A 21,707-nucleotide genomic window follows, 5' to 3' on the forward strand; every position below is an offset into this window, starting at 1 on the left:
AAAAAAAAAAAAAAAAAAAAAAAAAAGCTGTTAACTATATTTATCCAGGAATTTTTTGTAATCTTTAACAGGAATGTTTTACATGTCTTGCTGCTTGAACGGTTTTACAGTACCTTTAGGACTGTGTCCAAAATGCACAGATTAACAGCCGCATAAAAAAAACTCTGGCTGCGTATTAGAACATTTAGTCTAAACCTACAAACACAGTTGTCCTGCGGGAATTTTTGCTAATCAGCTACATGGCCTTAAAATGTAGGTCATCTGAACAGTCAGAAATGAAAAGTGATGAACCACCACAACAATAAGGAATAGCATATAAAAGTGTGACATTTGGGAGGAGGAGCAGGAGATCTATAGAAAAAACATTCTCCATTTGCTAGTAACAAAAACYGTTAGTTGAAATTAATCTGAGATGTGCTTGATCTTTGCAAACCGCTGCACACTGGTTTGGAGTGGGTATTTGCGGTAAAATTTATGTATTTTATGTTTATAAAGTCATGTAAAACATAATCAATTTTGACAGACTAGATTGCTTGCTGATTAAATTCACTGCAGAATATGTAAAGGCAAAGTATTTTTATTTGCTCTAGGTTGAAAATCTTCTGTGGTTTTAAATATGGAAACTGCAGAAGTATACAGAAGTTATGCAGCTTTAGCTACATGCCAAAATTGCTGCCTAAAATGTGACACCTGCACATAGAGTGAGTGTTATTTGCCTCTGGTTGAATATTTTCAATGAGAGCAAGTCCAGAAGTGGGTCAAGCTTAAGAGAGAGTATGGGAAAAGTTTGCTTCAGCTAGAATGCAAATGTGCATAGGCAGTAAGGTGAATGCCAAAAGCAGGGTCAGAGCTATTGCTCCTAGTTGCAGCTAGCTGGTTTGCAGGAACTGCTGTCTTCTACTGATACTGGACCAGGTCCATACCTTTGCACAGGCAAAAAGCAAAATACTATGGGTACCTTATATTCTCTAATATTCAGTGGCTGCACTCAGTTATGCCAGGAGTTGGCTGGTGCATATGTGGCACGAAGTCAGGTGTAAGACYGCTTAGTGAACACAACCTGAACTGTTGTGTGGCTGTTTGTGTAGCTAGCCAGTTGGCTGTGGCTGTGAAATGCCATACCTGAGATGTATGTTCCCTAATCTCATGCAAATAAAATAGAATGTCTGCAATTTTTCCTTTGATTTTGAAGTGCTGTTAAAATGACTATCTAGAAATAGTTCCTTTGTCCTATGTGCACCTGCTCCAAGTGTAGATTTTGCTAATACTCCTATTTTATATGACTTGAATGTGGCAGAGATGACATAGATACGATAAAGTGACCTGATTTTTTTTCTGGATCACAGATAATCAACAGAAATGTTAAATTAATTTTGAATTTAGACTCATTTGCTGCTGATGATGTTGATTGAACAGGGAAGAATAGCTTGATTGCTGGATCTCTCATTGAGATCACTAGTAGTTCTGAAAATCCTCTCTCTACTTAAACCAATAAACTTAGCTTTGAAAGTTTATCATATAAATCAGCTTGGTAGCCCTGCCTCCTGACAGTTTTGCCCAATCACCTTTCAAGCCTTAATAAAGTTTCCAGTGTTATGAAATAGAAATAAATGCAAAGTTAAATATTAGTACATTTTTGTGAGAGGAGTTAAAAAGGAGACAGGTGACTCATATTTCTTGTTTTGCCACGTATTTCCCATGTCACCTGACGTGTCCCTGAGACACGTCATCTTATTATCCTTTGGATTCAGTTTCCTCTTCTGAAGCTGGGATGATTATAAGGGTCATGCAAACTAAAATTGATTGTTTGTAGATGTATATATCTTTGGATAGAAAACTGAAGTGTAATGCTTTGTAGAGCACTTCTAGATACCCTGCAAAGGCCACCATTATGCAAAATACAGTGGCTCAAGGACTAAAGGGATGTTAATTTTCTGATTGAGATGTTAATGCCAAGATCTTGCTAAATTCTGTACAGAAATTCAAGGGCTAAGCACTGATTATCTAAGAGAGAAATCTGTCTACTTGTTGCATATTGTCTCAATTGCAGTCATTAAAAGCATTCAAGCCAGAGCTCTTTTGATATAAATAAGATGTGGCTGCTGGCAGAGCRTTCTCCAGAAGGCACCTACATGTGTAACTTGTTCTCCGTTAGCAATTAGCAGATAATCCATTGGAGCCCGGTTTGACAGCAGAAGTCCAGTGGTTTCAAATCCCATTCTCACTTCCTTTCAGTGCTCCTGACTGCTCAGAGACTGCTCTCTTAGGTGCAGAGAATTTATTTTCGAGGGATCATATGCATCAGATCCACTTTATCTGTCCTCTTCTTCCATAACTGATAAAAGAGGACACATGCATGTTACAGGTTCACACAAAGTCCAGCTTTCTTTAATAAACAGGAAAAAAGATTGTACTGAAGGGGAAAAGTATATAAAAATATGTAATATATATATATATATATGTATGTGTATATATATATATGCAAGATTATTCTAAACTAAGATCATTGTGATAATCTTTAAAGAGTCAATGTATCTTCCTCTTCCCTTTGTTCTCAGCTTTATGTTTTCTTAATTTTGCCGTTGTGTTGTCTCACTCACTAGTCCATCAAAATATACTAAATAAATTTGCCTGAAGCTATGGAAAGAAAAATCCAAGAAGCAACTGGAATTTTGGCAAGGTTAAAATCAATACTCTGGCTGTTGCTGGTGATTAAATTTGGTGTGTGTATATTTAATAATACATGCTTATCATCTATAATGTTGGTCATTGTAGAAAAGGACTATTTTTAGCTGCACAGGAAAAAGGCATAGATTTCAGGAAAAGGAATTCTGTTGAGTCTTTTTCTCATGTAGTTTAAATACAGTGTACTGAATTCAAAGTTCACAAGAGACTTCTGCTTTGAAAAGATTTCATTGCTAGTTCGATTTACTCCTGCAATCAGCATATTGATTGATATGTTAAGTTGTAGTTGCTATTAGAAAGAAAATTGTGTATTCTTCATTGAATGATGTACATGCCTTAGACCTTGCAGGCTGTGTATGATTAAATTTGCAAATAATTCTAACAGCTTTGTTTACTTTATGGAATTACTCCTTATTTGTATCAGTGAGAACAGACGTCCACTTCTGGTCCACATCAAGTCCACTTACTGTCCCTATAGGATACCAGTGTTTAATTCCTTGTGGCCGTAAGTTGTAGTGTACTTTGAACCCTGTTCAGTCACTTCTGAGAACACCCTTCCTTCAAGTGTATATCCTAGTCTCTTATAACTCTTTTGGAGTGAAACATGTCTCTACTTGCCATTTGGCACATTTAAATCTTTCCTCTGAAAAACAGTGTTTAAAATGTCATCCAGAAGCCTGTAGATGACAAATGTAAAGGGTATAGGTTCTACACTCAAACATTGTATTTCTTTGGATGCTTGGTATGTTCTGCTTCTCCAACTACCTGCATCTTGAGATAGAGTGATTGGGAAGCTTCTGTCATTATAGCACCCTCTCCTTTTCTTCCTCTCTGTTTTCAGTGCTTTCCTAGCTATTTCTTGAAACTTCCCGTCTCCCATTTTTGCTTAGGCCGTCAGGTTTAACATTTTACATACCTCTTCCAAAAATGTGTGTTTATACTGACAGGTACAGCATCAGACTAGACACACAGTATACAGAGCAGATGACTATGCAAGGCAGTAAGACATCAGGCATACCGTTGACATTTATCTGTTACCTCTTGACTTGGGAATTGCCTTTCAGGGCATACTGATACGGAATCTAGAGAATGTGGTGGAATGTTTTGAGAATATTTATGAAGTTAAAATTTGGTAGACTTAAAGTGCTGTCAGGTTTATACATATAAAGACAGCAATAAGATCCCCTCTGTCTTCTCTTCTCCAGGCTAAACAGGCCCAGCTCTTGCAGCCTTTCCTGAATGCTCCAGTCCTCTAATCATCTTGGTAGCCACTACCAGTCACTGGACTCTTTCTAGTATGACATGTCTCTCTTGGACTGGAGAGCCCACAACTGGACACAGTACTCCAGATGTGGCCTCACCAGGGCTGAACAGAGGGGCAGGATCAACTCCTTCAACCTGCTGGCAACCCTCTTCCTAATGTACCCAAGGAGACCATTGGCCTTCTTGACCAGAAGAGCACATTGCTTGCTCATGGTTAACATATTGTCCACCAGCACTCCCAGGTCCCTCTCTGCAGAGCTGCTCTCCAGCAGGTCAGTCCCCAGCTTGTACTCGTGCCTAGGGTTATTTTTCCCTAGGTGCAGGACCCTGCACTTGCCCTTGTTGAACCTCATGCGGTTCTTCTCTGCCCAACTCTCCAGCCTGTCCAGCTCTCTCTGAATGGCAGCACAGCCCTCAGGTGTGTCAGCCACTCCTCCSAGCTTGGKATCATCAGCCAACTTGCTGACGAGGCACTCTGTCCCCTCATCCAGGTCATTGATGAATAAGTTGAACAAGACTGGAGCCAGTACCGACCCCTGGGGGGACACTGCTAGTCAGAGGTGACTCTGCACCACTGATGACAACCCTCTGGGCTCTGCCTTTCAGCCAGTTCTCAATCCACCTCACTGTCCACTTGTCTAATGCACACTTCTKGAGCTTGCCTAGGAAGATGTTATGGGAGACAGTGTCCAAAGCCTTGCTGAAGTCAAGGTACACAACGTCCACTGCTCTCCCCTCATCTACCCAGCCAGTCATTCCACCATAGAAGGCTATCAGGTTGGTTAAGTAGGATTTCTCTTTGGGGAATCCATGCTGACTACTCCTCATCACCTTTTTCTCCACATACTTGAAGATATCATCCAGGATGAGCTGTTCCATCACCTTTCCAGGGGTGGAGGTGAGGCTGACCAGCCTGTAGTTTTCTGGGTCCTCCTCCTTGCCCTTTTTGAGGATGGGAGTGACACTGGCTTTCTTCCAGTCCTCAGGCACCTCTCCTGTTCTCCATGATTTTTCAAAAATGATGGAGAGCAGCCTAGCAATAACATTTGCCAGCTCCCTCAGCACTCATGGGTGCTGAGTAAAGTAATATTTGAACATGTTCTCTGTTGTAAGTTTTTCCAAAACTAAATGGAATTTGTAGTTACATGAGTCAAAATCAGTAGCRTGTCAGGAACAAATTGCAATATATAATTTTTTGCAATGAAGTTGTAGTTAAAGCAATGGTACTGGACAAGTAATACTTTGGATTTTACCTAACAGTAGTAGAACCAGAAAGTTACCATCATTATAGTGTTTTACAGTTTTGTTTTCTCATCTCATTCCCTGCGGCAACAAGATGGGAAAGTTAATTGAAGGCTGGGCAGCATCTCACACATTGTGTGTGCTTCATTTGTGGACATACATGAAAATYTGAAGATGTGAAAGAAAAGCAGGAGCAGGCCTCACTGTGCTTAATGCGAAGAGCACTGGCAGGAGGAGTAATGGCTCATTACAATAGGCTGCTCTCCCTCAGTGTTTGTGAGCATTTTCTTCTTTTCTGTCACTCTCACCAACATTGACTCATAAGAGTAAATTAAGAAACAGAAAGAGAAGAACAGCCCTTGCTGTGTTTGGGCACATCATTGCACATCAGTCTCATCACTGGCTTTGCAAAACAGGCCTTGACAGCAACAGGAAGCTGAAATCAGTGATACTGCCAAAAGTTTTGTGCTTTTTAATTGATTTTCTTTTAGGTAACTGAGTAGAAACAGAAATCTTGAGTTACTGATAACTGAAGTAACTGCTGTTGCTATCAGCCAGATTGGCATTGTACCTTCATGTTTACAGGGAAAAAATGCCTGTCCAATGACTGTCTGTGCTCTGTGCTTTCCAGTGCTCTGTTACCTGTGGCAAAGGAATGCAGTCCCGAGTCATCCAGTGCATGCACAAGATCACAGGAAGGCACGGCAACGAATGTTTTTCCTCAGAAAAGCCTGCAGCCTACAGACCCTGTCATCTTCAACCCTGCAATGAGAAAATTAATGTTAACACAATAACATCACCCAGGTTAGGTAAGCAATTAAAATGACACATTTCCGCTGTGCGTTACTTTTTTTAGTCTTCTTTCTCTGCATAGAGTAATGATGATCCTAGTCTAAAAACAGAAATGGGACTCAGGAGGTATAAATTGTTTCCAGATACTCATCTCTCCATCTCAATTTCCCAGTGTCTTTATCAGAGACAGTACCTCGGAGGGGTAAAAGCATTCTGTTATCCAAGGAACGACCATATTATGGGACTGTATTATATTATGGATTCAAAATTTCATAGATGAAAATATGTTTGTTTTAGGCCTAAGATTTTTTTATATATATATTTATCCACTTCATTTTATCAAACCTTTCTAAAGTAAGAAAATTCCTATTTTTCTCTTTAAAAGCTTTACAAACAATATTCTCATAGTCTTCATGAGATCAAGGAGATCCTTATTTGAGGAACAAATATAAACAGTTCTTCTCACTTATTTGTAGCTCAGATTTTTATACCCTATACCTGATGCATTAGGGCACTGAAAGAAAATTGCTAGTGTAAAGAGATTTGCAGTAGTAAGTTCAGAGAGTTCCTCCAGGTCTCTGTTGCTCTTAAGGGAATTATATTACTGYGTAAACACAGAACTGTTAATTCTGTTAACTGTCATTTCCTAGCGGAGAGTTGATGATGGTCTTATCATTAGCTCCCTAAAAGGTTACTCTGCTCCTTGAGCATGACTGGGGCATATTCAAAGGCTTGCTGTAGGACAGCATACCCTTTCCAGATGATTTTCCAGAGCCGTTGTTAAGATAAACCCTCCTGTCAAATAGATTACTCCTGCATAGAAAGCAAATCTAATGTTTCAGGCTGTGTGTAATCCTTCCTTTGAGCCAGTGAAGGGTATTTCTCTTTGAAGTTTTTAACCCTTAGACGTTTCTGTGCGGTAGTCGTTGTTTCAGTTTGCTGGGTGAGACGGCAGCTGTTGCTTACGGCCCTCTTCATCTACTATTTCACTGCTGTAAAGTTGCCCTTCGCATTTTACCTTTCTGTGTTCAACCGATCTTTCGGAAGCGAGCGGCCTTCGCTCCGTCGCTGGCTCCCTCCGTCCAGGGAGGTGTACGCAGCTTTGCATCACAGAGCGGAACAAACCGCAAAGTTTTATATGAATAAATGTAACTCCAGACTGATTAAAATTTGACTTAATTTGAAGTGCCGCAGAAAGGGACTGGGCTATTTTGTCCAAGTAGAATGGATTTATGTAGTGCTGATGTTAGTAATCTGCTGTGCTTCTCTTAAGTAGATTGATCATTTTGACCTCCAGGTCTGTTTCTGCTACGCAGTACAGATCCCCTGGGTTTGGGGGCACCGCTGGTGGAAGTTGATGTGGATTGTGTCACCTATTCATTGTTTTCCCATAAACTGTGTATGCTCTGCAGATTGAATAAGTGAATGTGCTACGATCCAAATTTGGCACCCAGGTCCTGCTGTGATAAGCACTGTAAAAGGACTTGTTAAGTGTAGCAGGTGGGCGGTTGAGCAGCTGGCTTACAATGCCAGTGAAAATAAGCCTGTTTTGTGCAACAGGAAGAATAGTCAGGTTTCTGCATCTGAATGTTCATGATTGCTAGAGAGAATGTGGCAGGAGGCAGAGCGAACAAAGTTGTGGCTTTTCTGTCTTATATGGTATTCTTCTCATTTTTTGGAAGGCTTCTGAGAAGGAAGTCGGCAGGCAGGGTTTAGAAGGAAGGTTTAGCTCAGCGGGTTAGGGCATGGTGCTAATAATGCYGAGATCGCGGGTTTGATCCCTGTATAGGCCATTTGTTTGGGGCTGGACTAGCTGATCTCCAGAGGTCCCTTCCAATCTTTGCAATTCTATGATTCTGCTATGATTCTATGATTCCTGCAGTTAGGAAGTGGCAGTGGAGTATTAATAGAGCAACCTGAATAACTGGGTGAGGATAGACATAGGGGTTAAGGGATAATAGCCTGACAAAGCTGATAATAGCATGGAGGAAGAATGATCCGCTGGAGTGACTAAAGAGAGGGTAATGCAGACAGGCATTTTGAGTAGGAAGATAATTTTAAAAACAACATTTTGGATATACTTTAAAAGAAGAGAGAAAGTAAGAAATACACAGTATCTGTGCATTTGAGATACAAAAATGAGAAAATTGGGCCACTGGACAAGTATATTGACCTGTCGCTGAAATGTACTCTGTACAAATAGWTACTGATTCTGTACTGTAAGTTTCATTTTTCTGGGTAGAGTAGATTTGCTTTACTAAGTGTAGCACAGGACTTTCTAACTGTCTTTAAACTTCAGTGCTTATAAGGATGTATCATAGTGTGGCATTGGTAGCGTTCAAGCTAGCAAGACAATGTATTTGGGTCTCTGATCGAAGGGGCTAGATAAAATTAAAGGTCTGGTAGATGGTCTCACTTACAGAGGAAAATTAGGGATGTCATTCTGAAGTTTTATTCCATTCATTTACAAGACAGCAAAAAGTCTTGATATCTTAAGCATTAAGCTGAATTGGAAAATGAACAGCAGTCTCCTTGCTTTAGTTCCATACCTTTTCCTACCTGCTTCCAATTTAAAAAAAAAAATACGTATTTTAAAAAATCCCTCTATAGGTGTAACTGAGAACCGTGTTCTAGTGTCATTCAAGCTGAGGCCTCCTGTCCGAGGCTTCTGTCTCAGCCCGAGTGCTGCTGCCCCAGTGCTGCTGCCCTGGAGCCGGGTTTTGCGCCACCACCCCAGTGCAAGCCGCTGCTGCGATACCTGGAATCTGGAGCTGTTTTGTGCTCATCCTTATGCRGTGCAGAAACATGGATTTACTCCTCTCTTGAGTTTTGGTGCAACTTGCTCTGATTTATGGCTTCTGCTGTTTAAAATGCTGACAGCATTATAATCAGGATTTTTCCATTTTAGTGATTTTTTTTTTCCTTTTGTTAAAATCTGAACTACGTTATCTTCCTTTTCCATCCATGGATACACTTCTGGCGTCCTTTCCACCTTTGCTACCGGATCCTTCCATAAGAAGTATTGCACTTCCTTAAGTGTTTTTGATCTTTTTTTTTTGTTGTTGTTGCTTCACAGCTGCTTTAACATTCAAGTGCCTGGGAGACCAGTGGCCTGTGTACTGCAGAGTGATACGAGAGAAGAACCTCTGTCAAGACATGAGGTGGTATCAGCGTTGCTGTGAGACGTGCAGGGACTTTTATGCGCAAAAGATGCAACAAAAGAGTTGACCTCTGTCAGGCTGGCTGGCTCTCAGCTCTTTGCAATCTTATTATTTATAAACACACACACACACACAAACACACACACACACACACACACACACACACACACACACACGCTTCTTCAGACCAAATATTATCAGATTACATATAATTTAATCAAATTAATTTATTTTTGCCTGCCAGACATCCTTTATTGTTTTGGTTAGACATCCTACTTGTTTTATCCTCTGAGGTTTTCATAATTAATTTTTATATGAACAATTTTGGATACATTTATCAGAATTAAAAAAATAATAATTAGTATTTTAAATGTTTATTTTCAGTAGGGGTCATCTCTCTGTTGCCAAAAAAAGCCATCATATTATCTTGAATTTATTTTAATTTAGCTGAATAGTTTTGCTGTATATGGAAATAAAGCCCTTTTTAATTTTATTGTATTTTTGGCATTCAGAGTCACAATGATCTTGTGTATTTTGCAACAGATGTTAAGGTGAGTAAGCTAACATTATGGAACAGGTTATTACAGAATGTATTGTGAAATCAGTTCGTTTGATTTAGAAACATACTGTAGGAGAGAATCTACTGTAACTTGTAACCTATTATAAACAGGAAAATCAAAATAGCTAAGTAGGGATTTTGATCATTCTCATGGACACATACTTGAACACAAGTATTGAAGCAATGAAACACTGTAGAGATTTACACTGAATCACTGTTGCACTGTTCGAGGTAGTGTAGAGAAATGCAGTCCTAGAACTTGTACCATCCTATGAAACCACGTCTGTACTGTTTTAACGTCACTTGATTTTAAACGTTTTGAAAGAAAAGACCCATGCCCCTCTCTACCTTCGTGTGTCCTCTYGCAGTTTTACAAATGGAAGAGTCCTTCCTCCTGCCAACTTGTATGAGTTAATCTGTTAAACATTTTCAGTTCTCTGTTGATGATTTAGAAAATAGCTTTGTAATACTTCTTTAGTTTTATCTTTGTTTTATGAAAAAGTCTTTATAAAAATAAAATGTTTTACAGTTTTGTGAAACGTTATGAAACAGCTAAAATTTTCCTTATGAGAAAATACTGTACATGATTCACATGATTTTTACATTTTCAATAAAAAGTAAAGCTTCTTTTGTTACTTGCATTTTTCCTATTTGGGGCATCTGTGTGTGATAGCAGAATCCACTGAGCCCTGCCTGGGAGCAGGGAACTGCTGCCCTACTGCCTACGGCGAATGCCTCCTRTCTCCTGACTTTCTGTGGCTGCAGGCAGACATAACCCTTTCTGAAGCTTGGTGTAGGAGAAGTAAGCTCTAATAAAGTAACGTGCAGTGGAGCAGAAGCTAGTATYGCCAGTGAGTTCTGTAGCCACTGAACTTGGCTGCAGGAAGGAGCAAGACCTCTGCCTCCGTTTCGTAACACAAGGCATTAGGCATGCTCCGAAAATACTTAGGGGAGCAAACCCTGCAGGCAAGACAGCTGGAGAAATGAGTGTGAAAGGCATCATAGGATGTAGTAATCACTGTAACAATTTAATGTGAACTTGCCTGCCTTCGGGGCTGTGCAGAAAGGGGAACTTCAGATCCACGGCTGAATTACTGCCGTGTTCCAGCAGACTGCCCTAAGCATCCGACATCTTTGTAGCAACTACTGTGTATTAAATTCTGATGCTTGTTGATAGGCCTAAGTAATAGATTCAGGTTCCTGTTTTGTGCCCAAAGCAAAGGAACGCGCCTTTTTTGATTTGAGAGATTGTGCCTTCTGAACCTCTCTGTGGAGTCTCCTTTATGGATGTGATGTAGATATCCACACAAGATTTAGTATACGGAGGCTCGCCAGTCAGGATGGCAGTCATAGCCAGGAAGAATACTTGGTGGCATTCTTGCTTCCCATTGAAATCAATATATGTGCTTTCAAATAGCTGCAGTGTCTTAGGTTTGGCAGATACTGCCATGCATTCAAAAACTGYAGCTTTAATGATGTGCTAGTGTATGATTTTACATTAAATACCCTTTGGTCTTAAAAAGTTTTTTTTTAAAAAAAAAAAATAACAACTCTGGCATTATGGAGTGTGAAGATATATTTCGTATAATTAAAATGACACAGTGCGGTATTGATGCACAGAAAGCTCAGCTGCTGTTGCACATAACTCCTCAGTGTCACAGACACGCATTTTAAAATATAATGGAATTATTGTAGTTGGCAGGCATAAAATATGATCATTATTTTAAATTTTCTTCATCCTTACCCAGAATCCAGCCCTACAAACACTTCTTCACTTGCTTGAATAACAACAACAACAAAAATCAAACAAATGTTAAAGTGTCTCCAAAGTCAGGGCCAGAGGGTTTCTCTTTTATCAGCTGGGCATATCAGCCATGTAATTTTAAATGTTTATGCTCTGCTGTTTCCGAATATTCTATGAACGAGAAAGCTGACTTTATTGCAAAACAGAGAAGTACATTTTTAACCCTGCCTGCTTCTGTTGAGAAGAGCAGAGTGAGTTGTGCTGCAGTCATCCTTAGAGCACATCGCAAAAGGAAAGGCATTTGCACAGGGACCAAGGATGGAAGGTCACACAGTAAAATGGACCTCCCCTATAATGGTGAGTGAAATCAGGAGGTTCTAATCTCAGCTCCAGCTTTAATTCCTTTAGCATCTATAGCGCAAAGCTATTAATTAGATGTATTTGAATCATTTGGAAGCAGGTCTATGTTTGCATAGCAAAAATGCCTCTTAATTCCTTCTCCGAAGGAATTTCAAAGCAAGTTAGTTTTACTTTTGCTGTTTTGATGCACTCCATTAGCATTCAGAGAAGCAACAGAGACCAAAACATCTGTTTTGTTAGAAAACGATCAGCAGCTTTGGGGCATGCACCCAGCCTGTGGCCTGGGTCCCAGCGTGCTCGGTGGGTAGGTGCAGGGCAGTGCCACCAGACCTGGCTGGCAGCTGGCAGCACTCTCCACCTGTGCTCAGAGAAGCTCTTGCTATCTGCACCAGTAGGCGTTCACACCCCAGTTTACTCGGGTTGGAGTTGGGTTTTTCCCCCCTCTCCCCAGTAATGATCTCTCTGCATGAATGTGTTTTCTTTCCAGCCTGATGAATATGCAACACTTCCAACTAATGAATTTCAAATCAGTCAAGTTCAGCTGGCAAGTAAAGGTGAAATGCACTCCGGTTCGCAGGGGCTCGAGTAGGCCTCTCTGCTAATTAAATCCCACTTAGGCTCTATTTTGATGGATTAAGTGGGATTTAAGTGGTGCAGAGGGCTTGTGCTAGGCCAGTGCACAGTAGGGATTCTTCATTGTAGATGCATACTGGCTAAATGGAGCAGTGACCAGAAGTTACAAGTTACCCCTTCTTACGCCCTTCTGCAAGAGAAAAGGAATACCAGAATTTTAATATGCTCTCATTTATTCTGGACAGTATTTGTTGTTTCATTCTGGAGGGTAGTGGGGAAGAGGGATTTTTTTTTTCTTTCCCATCAGCAAATTGTCGTTGATTAATGACTGTCATTGTCATCTTCGATGGTAAAGAGACAGTGTCATTTGCCTATTGTGAAACAGATTAAAAATGGACAGTTTGCCTGCATGAGGCGAGCAAGAGAGGCCCTCAAACATGTCAGGTCAAATGTAAACAGGAAATTATGAACCCAGAAAGACTTTGAAGAGCCCTGTAAAAGGATATCCAAACTGATAGTAAAAGGGGCCTGAAATACATCAAAAGCAGGAAGACAACTAGAAAATCAGTGGGACCACTTGGTAACAGAGATATGAAGGAGTCAGTTGGAGATGACAAGGCTATGAAAGTTCAGTGAAGTCTCTGCATTAGCCCTTATTGCTGATATGTTTCTCATACCTTGGCAGTCAGAGAAGCTGGATTAATTTAAAGTGAATATGTGATTGTATTAAACCAAATGGGTACGTTAGGTGTTAATAAATAACTATGATGGGAACCCTGAAAGAATGCAATGGTGAAATTACAGGTGGCCATGATACATAACCTGTCATTTCAAAAACCTCTGTGCCAGAGGACCAGCAAATTGCAATGTAATTCCTACCTACAAGAAAAGAGGTCTCCAGGGGATCCTAGGTACTATGTGCTGAGGAGTGTGAGTTTTTCTCCTGGTGAWGTAAGAGCCTTTAATAAAGAATAAGATCGCTGAGTACATGGACAAACATCGGCTGTTTGGAAAGAGCATGGCTTCAGTAGTGTCCTAAGCAAACAGGATCTGCTAAATACAATATCTTTGACAAAGTTCCTCATTAAAGAATATTTGAGAAACTATGTGGACACAGGACTGCAGAACAGTCTTTTTATGGCTTGAAAGCTGGAAGCAAAAGGTGGAGCTCAACAGTTGCTTTTCAGGATGGAGATGGGTCAGCAGTGTGAGTTGATGATGCTGGAATTAGTTTTGTTCAACATTTTCATTAATTTCCAGAGGAAGAGAGTAAATACTGAGATCTCCGGCTTTTTTAGATGATTGAGTGTTGTCTCAATGGCTAGGAACTCCCGAAGGACCTCATAAAATTTAGTGACTGAGCAAAATGTTAACTGATGGACTTTGTTGCAGATAAATGTAAGGTAGTGCAGATACGGAAAAATAGCTTATACTACGCTCAGAAGATACCAAACTTGCAACCTGCAGTTACAGATCTGGTGAAAGATCTTGGTGTCATTGATTACAGAAGTCTTAAGTTATTGGTTCTGTAAGAGCAGTAGGGAAAAAAGCYAGCTAGATGCTGGGCTTAGGCAGTTGGACCCAGTAGGGCATTTTTGTGTTTTCATTTGATGAAGTAGTGTCAATAAGTAATTTTTCACAGCTGCACCCCAGCTTGTATGCCACAGTAAGATGGGAAAATCCTGTGTTCATAGGGATGCTGAAGAAGGAACATACCCTCAAGAGAGAAGGCATGGTTGTATTTTGGAACACTAATTATTACTCTTTTAGTTCTGCACAGAGAAACAGAGTGACTGCATAATATGCTAGATCTGGAACAGTAACTTCRTGATAGTCACTAACAGGACCTTATGAAGTTGTGTTACAGAGTTTCGGGTCTTCACTATGCTATGAAAAACAGTGACAGTGTTGCCAGAAATGAAACATCTTACAGAAACTGAAAGGTTTGCATACAGGGTTAACCTAAATATGAGGTTACTTTTGCTGATTGTCAATAATGACTATGATGATAAAGGGAATTTCATTAGCTGAAAGTCAAAAGAACTTAATACTTGCAAAACACTGGCAAAAAATAGGAAGCCTCAAAATAAAATAATGGAAGTGGAGGAACTGACACCACACCATTCGAGTCAGTAAGAAAGAGGTTTTTCCCTTCACTTGTACAGGAGCAGAGACAATTCCCTGAAGAACACTTCTGTTATCAGTTGCTTCAAACAAACTAGTATTTCCCTGTGCAAACAAACCCCTGAACCTAAAGAAGTGCGTGTCATAGCAGTCGTGGCAAAATGGTACTGACCAATATAGCACAATAGTGCTAGTACCACTAGCAAAAGGGGACTTCTGCTGCTGCTTGCTTTGTGTTATGAACTACTTCTAATTTTCTGGAAAAGAGCTTGCTTTGAAGTAGTGTAAGGTTGAAATTTTTGGCAGGTCACTTAAGGAAGTGCTGGTATGCATTTAAGTGTCTCATGCATCTACTTACTGATACTCTGTTAGCTTTAATGAGCACATGTGCATCTATCAAAATAGACTTTGAACTTGAAAACTTAAGCTAGGTGCATAAAGAAACACGTCCTGTCTGCTCTGCCGCTTCTAAACGATCTTTTATCATCGGTAGATGATATAAGTGAGCCTGACACCAAACAGGGGTCAGATACAGTTTCAGGAAACTGTCGTATCCTTCTTCATGTCATTAATAATAGAAGGAGTGTGCACGGCCAGGAAGCAGGAGCTGGGCTGTTTTCACTGTTACTCAACAGGAGGGAAACATGGATTTCTCCGTTTTGCCAAACAACAACCATCCCGATAAGTTCCTACAACTGGAGGTGAAGTCTTTAGTGAAAAACTCTGCCTTCCTCCAAGCCAGCCTGGCAAAATTCCCAGAAGCAGCTTTGCCTGGAGTGCAGCGGTGGCACAACAGAGTCTATTTACAGGTAAGGACTAACAGGCTGACTTTCCCCCTGCTTTTTCTACCTTATTTAGGGGATCTGGAGACAAATGACATGCGAGTTTGAGCCTTCTGCTGTTGATTCAGCTTCCAACATCTCCGAATCCACACCACTGACATCCCTGGAAGTTTTCCCATTGACTTCAGGGAGAAACAGACGCCTTGAAAAGAGTGACCATATTCATGGTGGTCCACCTACTTTATTTCAATACGCTAGGCTTTTTACTGCTTGTTGCAGAATGTTCATAGCATTTCTCAGCAAGCCTCTTAATGACAAATTGCTATTTGCTGTATTAAGGGGGCTGATGGAAGGCCCTTGCTGAAAAAATTCAAGGTAGGAGAAAGAGAGGAAAAGAATTCCACAGAAGATAAAAATCAGGCTTAAACCTGAAATCCAGGCTGTATTTCCCCTAACCCAATGAAGTGCTATATGGCATTACAGATTCTTGCTAGTATCTTGCTAGCTTACATGTCCACATAGCACCTTCCCCTATTTTGCCTCATTTTTCTGCATTCACCTTTCTATTGTCTTGATAGAAGGTTGTTGTAAGTGTGATAYGTACTGACCGTGTTAAATGCAAGTTACTGTAAAGAGGCAGTAGCAGATTTTTGGTTAAAAAAGAAAGTAAAAGTGCCCCACACAGCGGAGGCCCTGGAGCTCAGGGGGAAGATGTTTAGCTGTGGATCAGAAGCAGGCCAGATGCATCAGCTCACACCCCACCGGCCCCACTTCCTCGTTCCCCAGCGCTCTTTTCCGGCCACCCAGCAAGCCCCGAGCGTGAGCGCAAAAAGCCCAAATCAAGGGGAACCAAAAATATGGGGTATGGTGCAACATCAGCTGGCAGGTCTTCCTGCAGCTCCCCTCCCAGCACAGGGACGCGGTCCCCGGAAATGCTGTCCGTGATGCAGTGTGCTCCATACCGGGGCACCAGCTATTCTTTTGAGCGTGCTCCTTAGCGTGTTTGAGGAGTTCAGATCGAATTCAGCGTGCCTCATTCGCTCCTGCTCAKGGACTCGCCTCCTCCTCCTTTTCTTCGCTGACAGTGAAATGAAGGGAAAAGCACTGATGAGTTCCAGACATTGGCATAAACACGATGGCACTAACGGTGCAGGAATAACACACTGTGCTTGAAGATGAGAGAGCTAATGGGGTTAAGGGTTAGTTAATTCAGAAACGGAAATGCGGAGGGGGGGGCAAATGCCTTTCTGAACATCTGTGTGTGACCTCCAAGCTCCTGAAGTCATTAAACCTGGGGAGCAGGTCCCTGCTCAGGAATGTATTTTCTTKTAAGAAATTTGGGACTCCCACCATAAAGTGACTTTATATTTATTTGTGGGCTCTTACGGACCTTTATCATGAGATGGTGCAAACTGAAAGAGTTCTTAAGTGCTTAGGGGGTTCCCCCCAACCAAAAGTATTTAATTTATTATTTATTTTTATTTTTAATTTATCTCCATTCTAAGAAGCAGCTTTATGTACCAGCAATTTGAATTGCTGACAAAAAAGATGTTGCTCTTTCTCCTTGCGTTCCTCTTCTGGGTCTGAGTAGTGTATACTTTCATCATCTATTTTAAATAAGACAGTTTGTAAAACAATTCAGAAATCTTGGCCCTCTCTTGCGAAAAGCAGCATAAAAGGCACAGACCGGTTCTTTTTCAAATAGCTTTCCAATTGCTCCAAAAGCTTTCAGTCCTGCTGGACTCTCCACCTCACATTATGTTTTTAGCGCTCCGAAGACACTCAATTAATCGTCTTTTTATCTGCTGCTAGCCGAGCTGCATCGCTCCTTTAGTCTATCAGGTCATTTGCTGGAATTCCCAGACCTTTCTTTCCTGTCTGTGTTCCCCACTTTTCCCTATCTCTGCAAGAGCACTTTGCTTTTGAATGCCRTGCTACTTCTTTTCACTGCTCTTGGTGCTCAGGAATTCACAACCCTCTACAAATTTTGTCACCGCATATATTCTAGTGCCCATGCTAGCTGCGCTCCTACCTTCTCCTGGTCTCTCAGCTAAGCCTAATGCTTGTGKCTCAGGTTGTCCCTTTGCATGTGTTTCAAGTTGGCGAGACAAGAGATTTTTCACCTCTTAGCTAGGTTCTGGGTTACAGCCACTTGTTTGTCCCTTGGCTTGGACCGGCATTACATACTTCCACTGTTCCCTTATCCTTCTCTAGACATCTGCAACTGGCCACAGCCAGACGCCAGCTGCAAGGTTGGCAGGAGCTTTGGTCTGACTCCATACAGCAGTTTTTAATGTACTTGCAACCCTGCAGATCTCAGTAATGAAAGATGGGCAAAACAGCTTTCTTCAAGTAAATAGTTATTTATTAGGACAGAAGTACTCCAGACACTCTATAATGAAAGTAGTATGAACATCTCCTTTGCTCTAATATTGCTGTTCCTGAGTCCTATCATTTAAGGTTAATTTTTCAGAACCATCTTCTGACCTCCTGTTCACGCCAGGTTGGCTCCCAGGTTGCTTTGTGGCACGTGACACCACTTCACGTCTCTGCAAAGCACATCTGATGCCCTTCATCCCTTTGCGTTCGCAGGCATGAAGAGTCCTTGAAGCAAGTCATCTGCCCTATTGGCATTCACATCTGCATCTTCCTGATTGCTTTTTCACCATATCCTCTTTCAGATCCAATGAACGGAAATTTGGAAAATTTATATAGGAAATTCAAAAGAGCTGATAAATACTTATTSTGGTAAACCACTTTTATTTACTGAAAAGTTTCATGCAATCTGCTTCTCCGTATCATTTCTTGAACCTTTTTTTTTTTTTCTTCCCTTTGGTCTCTGCTTCAAACTTCTCTCTTTCCTTTTTCCTAACTAGTCTCTAGGACATAGCTACTGCGAAAGTTTCACCACTGAGCACTCAGCAGCACTCAAGCGTATCCTCCACGTTAACTTGGCACTCCTATGTCTGCCTTTCCAAGCCTTCTCCTGACCCAGTTTCCAGTTCTCATGGTAAGAACTTGTTGCCTCTCCCGTCATTTTTCTTTACTAGCTTTCCTCCAGGGTACCACATTCTCCCGTTCTCATGTCTTGTTGCCCATGAGAAGGAAGGTAGTCCTGAGGCAATGGAGCAACAAAAAGTTTTGCCGCAAAGCACTCTTTTGATGAACAAATTTTGCATCATGCCTTTTATTCCCAGTTTTGGAGCCTTTTTTATTTAAAACAGCTTTTAAAATTACTGTCAAGTCACATTCTTTTCACAATATTTTAGCCTAAGGAGACTGAACATCCCCTGGTGAGACAGTTCGCCTTCTTCAGCGAAATGTTCTCCAAGTTCAACTGTCTAGCAAGCCTGAGGGAAGCATCATTAAGATCTCTGACAAATTTTAAATGAGAAATGAATAAAATAAAATAAAATGCAGTCAGAAAGAAATGACAGTTAAAAACACCAGCTCAGCTGAAATCTGGCCAGCAGAATCCAGCAGGCTTCAGTGCCAGCTGCAACTGCAATGCAAAGAGTAATATTGTCAGGGGATATGGCAAGGTTAAGGAACAACATGTGGAAATTATGAACTAACAGAGGCACTGGGAGGGCACTGAGGATCCACCCACCTACTAATGATAATTATTGATGGGAAACATGCTTAGTCACTTGTGCATGATTTAGCGATAAGAGTGCCAGCGTGACGCTTCCTCCCAGGGTTGCTTAGATGAAGGCTGTTGCTTTCTCTTCTCCTCTTTTCCATCCCAAAGGAAACCAGTCCTTCCRCTCCGTTCGGCACCTGCCGGACCGGCTCACACGTGCCTGTGCGTGAGCATGGGCTGAGGCATAAGGTATGCGCTGATCCGGTATTGCAGCTGGCTCCCCCCGCAAGCGGAAGCTCACCCCCGCCTCCAGCGGCTGCGGCCCCTCTCCCTCGGTGTGCCACCTCTGTGCTTGTCTCACCCCACCCAGCCCTGTAAGAYGAATTACTTGAGCAAATAGTTTTCTACCAGCTTGGGGAGCTGCACCGGTCRTTGCGGTTTCAGGGCAGCCCCAGYGCCGGTGTGTGGGAAGAGGTGGGAYGTCAGAYGGAGACTCCGCTTTCTCAAACTGAAGATCCTAGGAACAAAGCAGCTAATGGGGAAGTGTTATTTGCTAACAAGGAGAACTTAATTTACACTGAGATGATACCTTACGCTGCTGAGGAGCAGTCCTGAGACACGGGGTAGGCAGTAGTCTGAGRCAATGGCTGTGTCAGAAATAGATCTGCTGGGCAAGCTGGCAAAAGGCTGGAACGGCAAAGCAGTAACAGATTAATTCAAAGTTTCGGGGAGGAAAATATTGTGGTGAACTGAAATGTTGAACAGCTTGAAYGGGACAGTCCGATGGCCTTCCTCTTTGCAAGTGGGCTGGAAAAAACTGTAACAGGAGCTTTGCCAGCTGTGAAGAAACTTTGTCTGTGGTAAGCTGCAGCTTGTGAGTTCTCCAAAAATCAGATCCCACCAGGGGCATTTCTCCTCCTCCATGGCCATCCCTCTCTTCTAAAAGTGGTCTGAGTTAATTACGGCTGTTACTGGGGTGCTGCTCGGGTTTTTAATTAGCCTTCAGTTCTGASAGTGCCTGAACTGAGGCCTTTTCCTCCAGGCGAACGTAGGGCCCCTTCGACGTTCTGACACAGGTTTAGCATTCAGTAACACGAGCAAAGCGGCAAATCGTGCCCCTGCTGTTTGCGGTGCAGCTCCAGGAAAGCCGGCCCTTATATCCCCCTCTGCTCTGTTTAGCGGTCGTCCTTACAGCTCTGCTTCTGCATCACCCCRTCAGCACTGCAGGCTCTGCAGCGGTGCTCCCTTGCCCTGTCTTCCTAACACAGAGGCTCTTCTTCCCCCGAGCGTTATCTCACACCGGTTCACATTAACAGAAGGGTTTGACGTTCATGTTGTACCTGTGCGCTTTCCACGGAAGGAGGAAATCTGCACAAAGCCAACAGTCAGGTGCCCTTATTTCGCTATCGATGTTTGCCAGGACAAGAGGAATCGGTGCATGGGTAATTTTAAAAATGGTGCTGTAATGTTGCAGRTGATAACTCTGGCACAGGACCTATGCCATAGGCAAATGAAGATGAAAGCCACCTTCTGCTCTAATTTGTGTCTTACAGAGAGAAAAGAGAAATGTCACGGAGCTGCCTGGCCTAGGACTGAGCAGTGTCAGCCAAGAAATGATAGACAAAGCACTCGGGAAGCATATTACGCCCGTCACCCTGAAATCCACAATCAAAAGCAACCCCTTGTACAGCGATAGCCATGTGGATGGTGAYTGGGAGGAGAAGAAAAAGACTCCTTCCTGGACGGCGCAAGACTTCGACAGGCATTCACTGCACTCCAACTTGGCCAGCAACATCAAGGTAATGTGCAGCTGAAGCGCATTTGAGCAAAAAGYGACGTGCTAAGGACGGTGCGTATACGTGACCCACCACAGAGCATGTTCTGCTCTCTGCTTGGCGGGATTCCAGAAGTGAATATGAACATGTTTTTCTGTATAGACATGACACGAACAGGAGTCTGATCAGAAACAGTCTACGTCTCTGGTTAGACTTCAGCAATTTCAGTTCTGCTGAAGATGACCTCTGAGACTAGAGTAAATCTTCAACCGCAATACCCCCTACCTCAGTTTCCCCATCTATAAAACGAGTGCAGTATAGTTTTTATCTCACGTGAGGAAAATAGAGGGGAGATCCATAACTGAGATCCTGACATACTAGATAACAACATAAACATCCCTTTAAATAACATCATTGTGTTTAGCAATGAACATACATTTCCTCCTCCTTGCCTACACCATGCAGAGTCCTTCCTGCTTGTGGGCTGACACAGGTGACTTGTGCATTTTTTTTTTTTTTACTGTTCCTTTTTTTGGAAAGCAATTCAGATATTGACATTTGTAAACTAGCATCTCTTCTTTGACATGGTTTCTTCTGGGTCTTTTAATCGCTTTTCAATGGCTGATGTCCTATGTTTGGTTCCTGGCTAAAAAGTGTGGTCTTAATTTTCCCCAGTGGAGCAACACTTGCAGCATCTGGCAAGTAGGGAAACCAACATTCACGTGAAAGTCTCTCACATTTATGTTATGATGCCTTAAATTCATTAATYGCAATCTGATGATAGCCAGAATACTTCTAGCTGTCTTCTAATGACTTTATGTGCAAGACAGAGGAACTGAGTTTGTGTTCTGATTTTTCTTTTAGGAAAATCCAGATGATCTGCAGTTCTGGATGGGGGATATTTATACTCCTGGGTATGATACTTTGTTAAAAAAGAAAGAGAGAGAAAAAAGACATGCCAAATATTGCCGAATCATCCTGCTCACGGTACTAGCTGTTTGCATCCTGATTACCATAGTCACGCTCAGCATTTTACTTATTTAATGCAGCCAAATACTGTTGTT

The 21,707-nt window shown here is 41.8% G+C and overlaps 2 protein-coding genes across 2 annotated transcripts in view; both read left to right on the top strand.

Annotated features, from left to right (window-relative positions):
* Window positions 1–10,329, top strand: part of ADAMTS19 (ADAM metallopeptidase with thrombospondin type 1 motif 19) — a 146,214-nt gene extending 135,885 nt beyond the window's left edge. Inside the window, exons 22-23 of the mRNA XM_085323254.1 lie at window positions 5,822–5,999; window positions 9,059–10,329. Coding sequence (XP_085179380.1) covers window positions 5,822–5,999; window positions 9,059–9,210 — 330 coding nt within the window. The 3' untranslated portion in view covers window positions 9,211–10,329. The remainder of the gene's footprint in view (window positions 1–5,821; window positions 6,000–9,058) is intronic.
* Window positions 10,330–15,130: 4,801 nt separating this feature from the next.
* On the top strand, window positions 15,131–21,706 carry MINAR2 (membrane integral NOTCH2 associated receptor 2). The gene is made up of 3 exons (XM_085323213.1): window positions 15,131–15,312; window positions 20,422–20,667; window positions 21,508–21,706. Exons 1-3 carry the CDS (start codon window positions 15,148–15,150, stop codon window positions 21,685–21,687), a joined length of 591 nt encoding a protein of 196 aa, XP_085179339.1. The 5' UTR covers window positions 15,131–15,147; the 3' UTR covers window positions 21,688–21,706.
* The last annotated feature ends 1 nt before the right edge of the window (window position 21,707 follows it).

This window comes from Rhea americana, unplaced genomic scaffold, assembly GCF_003343005.1.
Source record: "Rhea americana isolate MKP2758 unplaced genomic scaffold, rheAme1 scaffold_83, whole genome shotgun sequence".
Classification (NCBI taxonomy): domain Eukaryota; kingdom Metazoa; phylum Chordata; class Aves; order Rheiformes; family Rheidae; genus Rhea; species Rhea americana.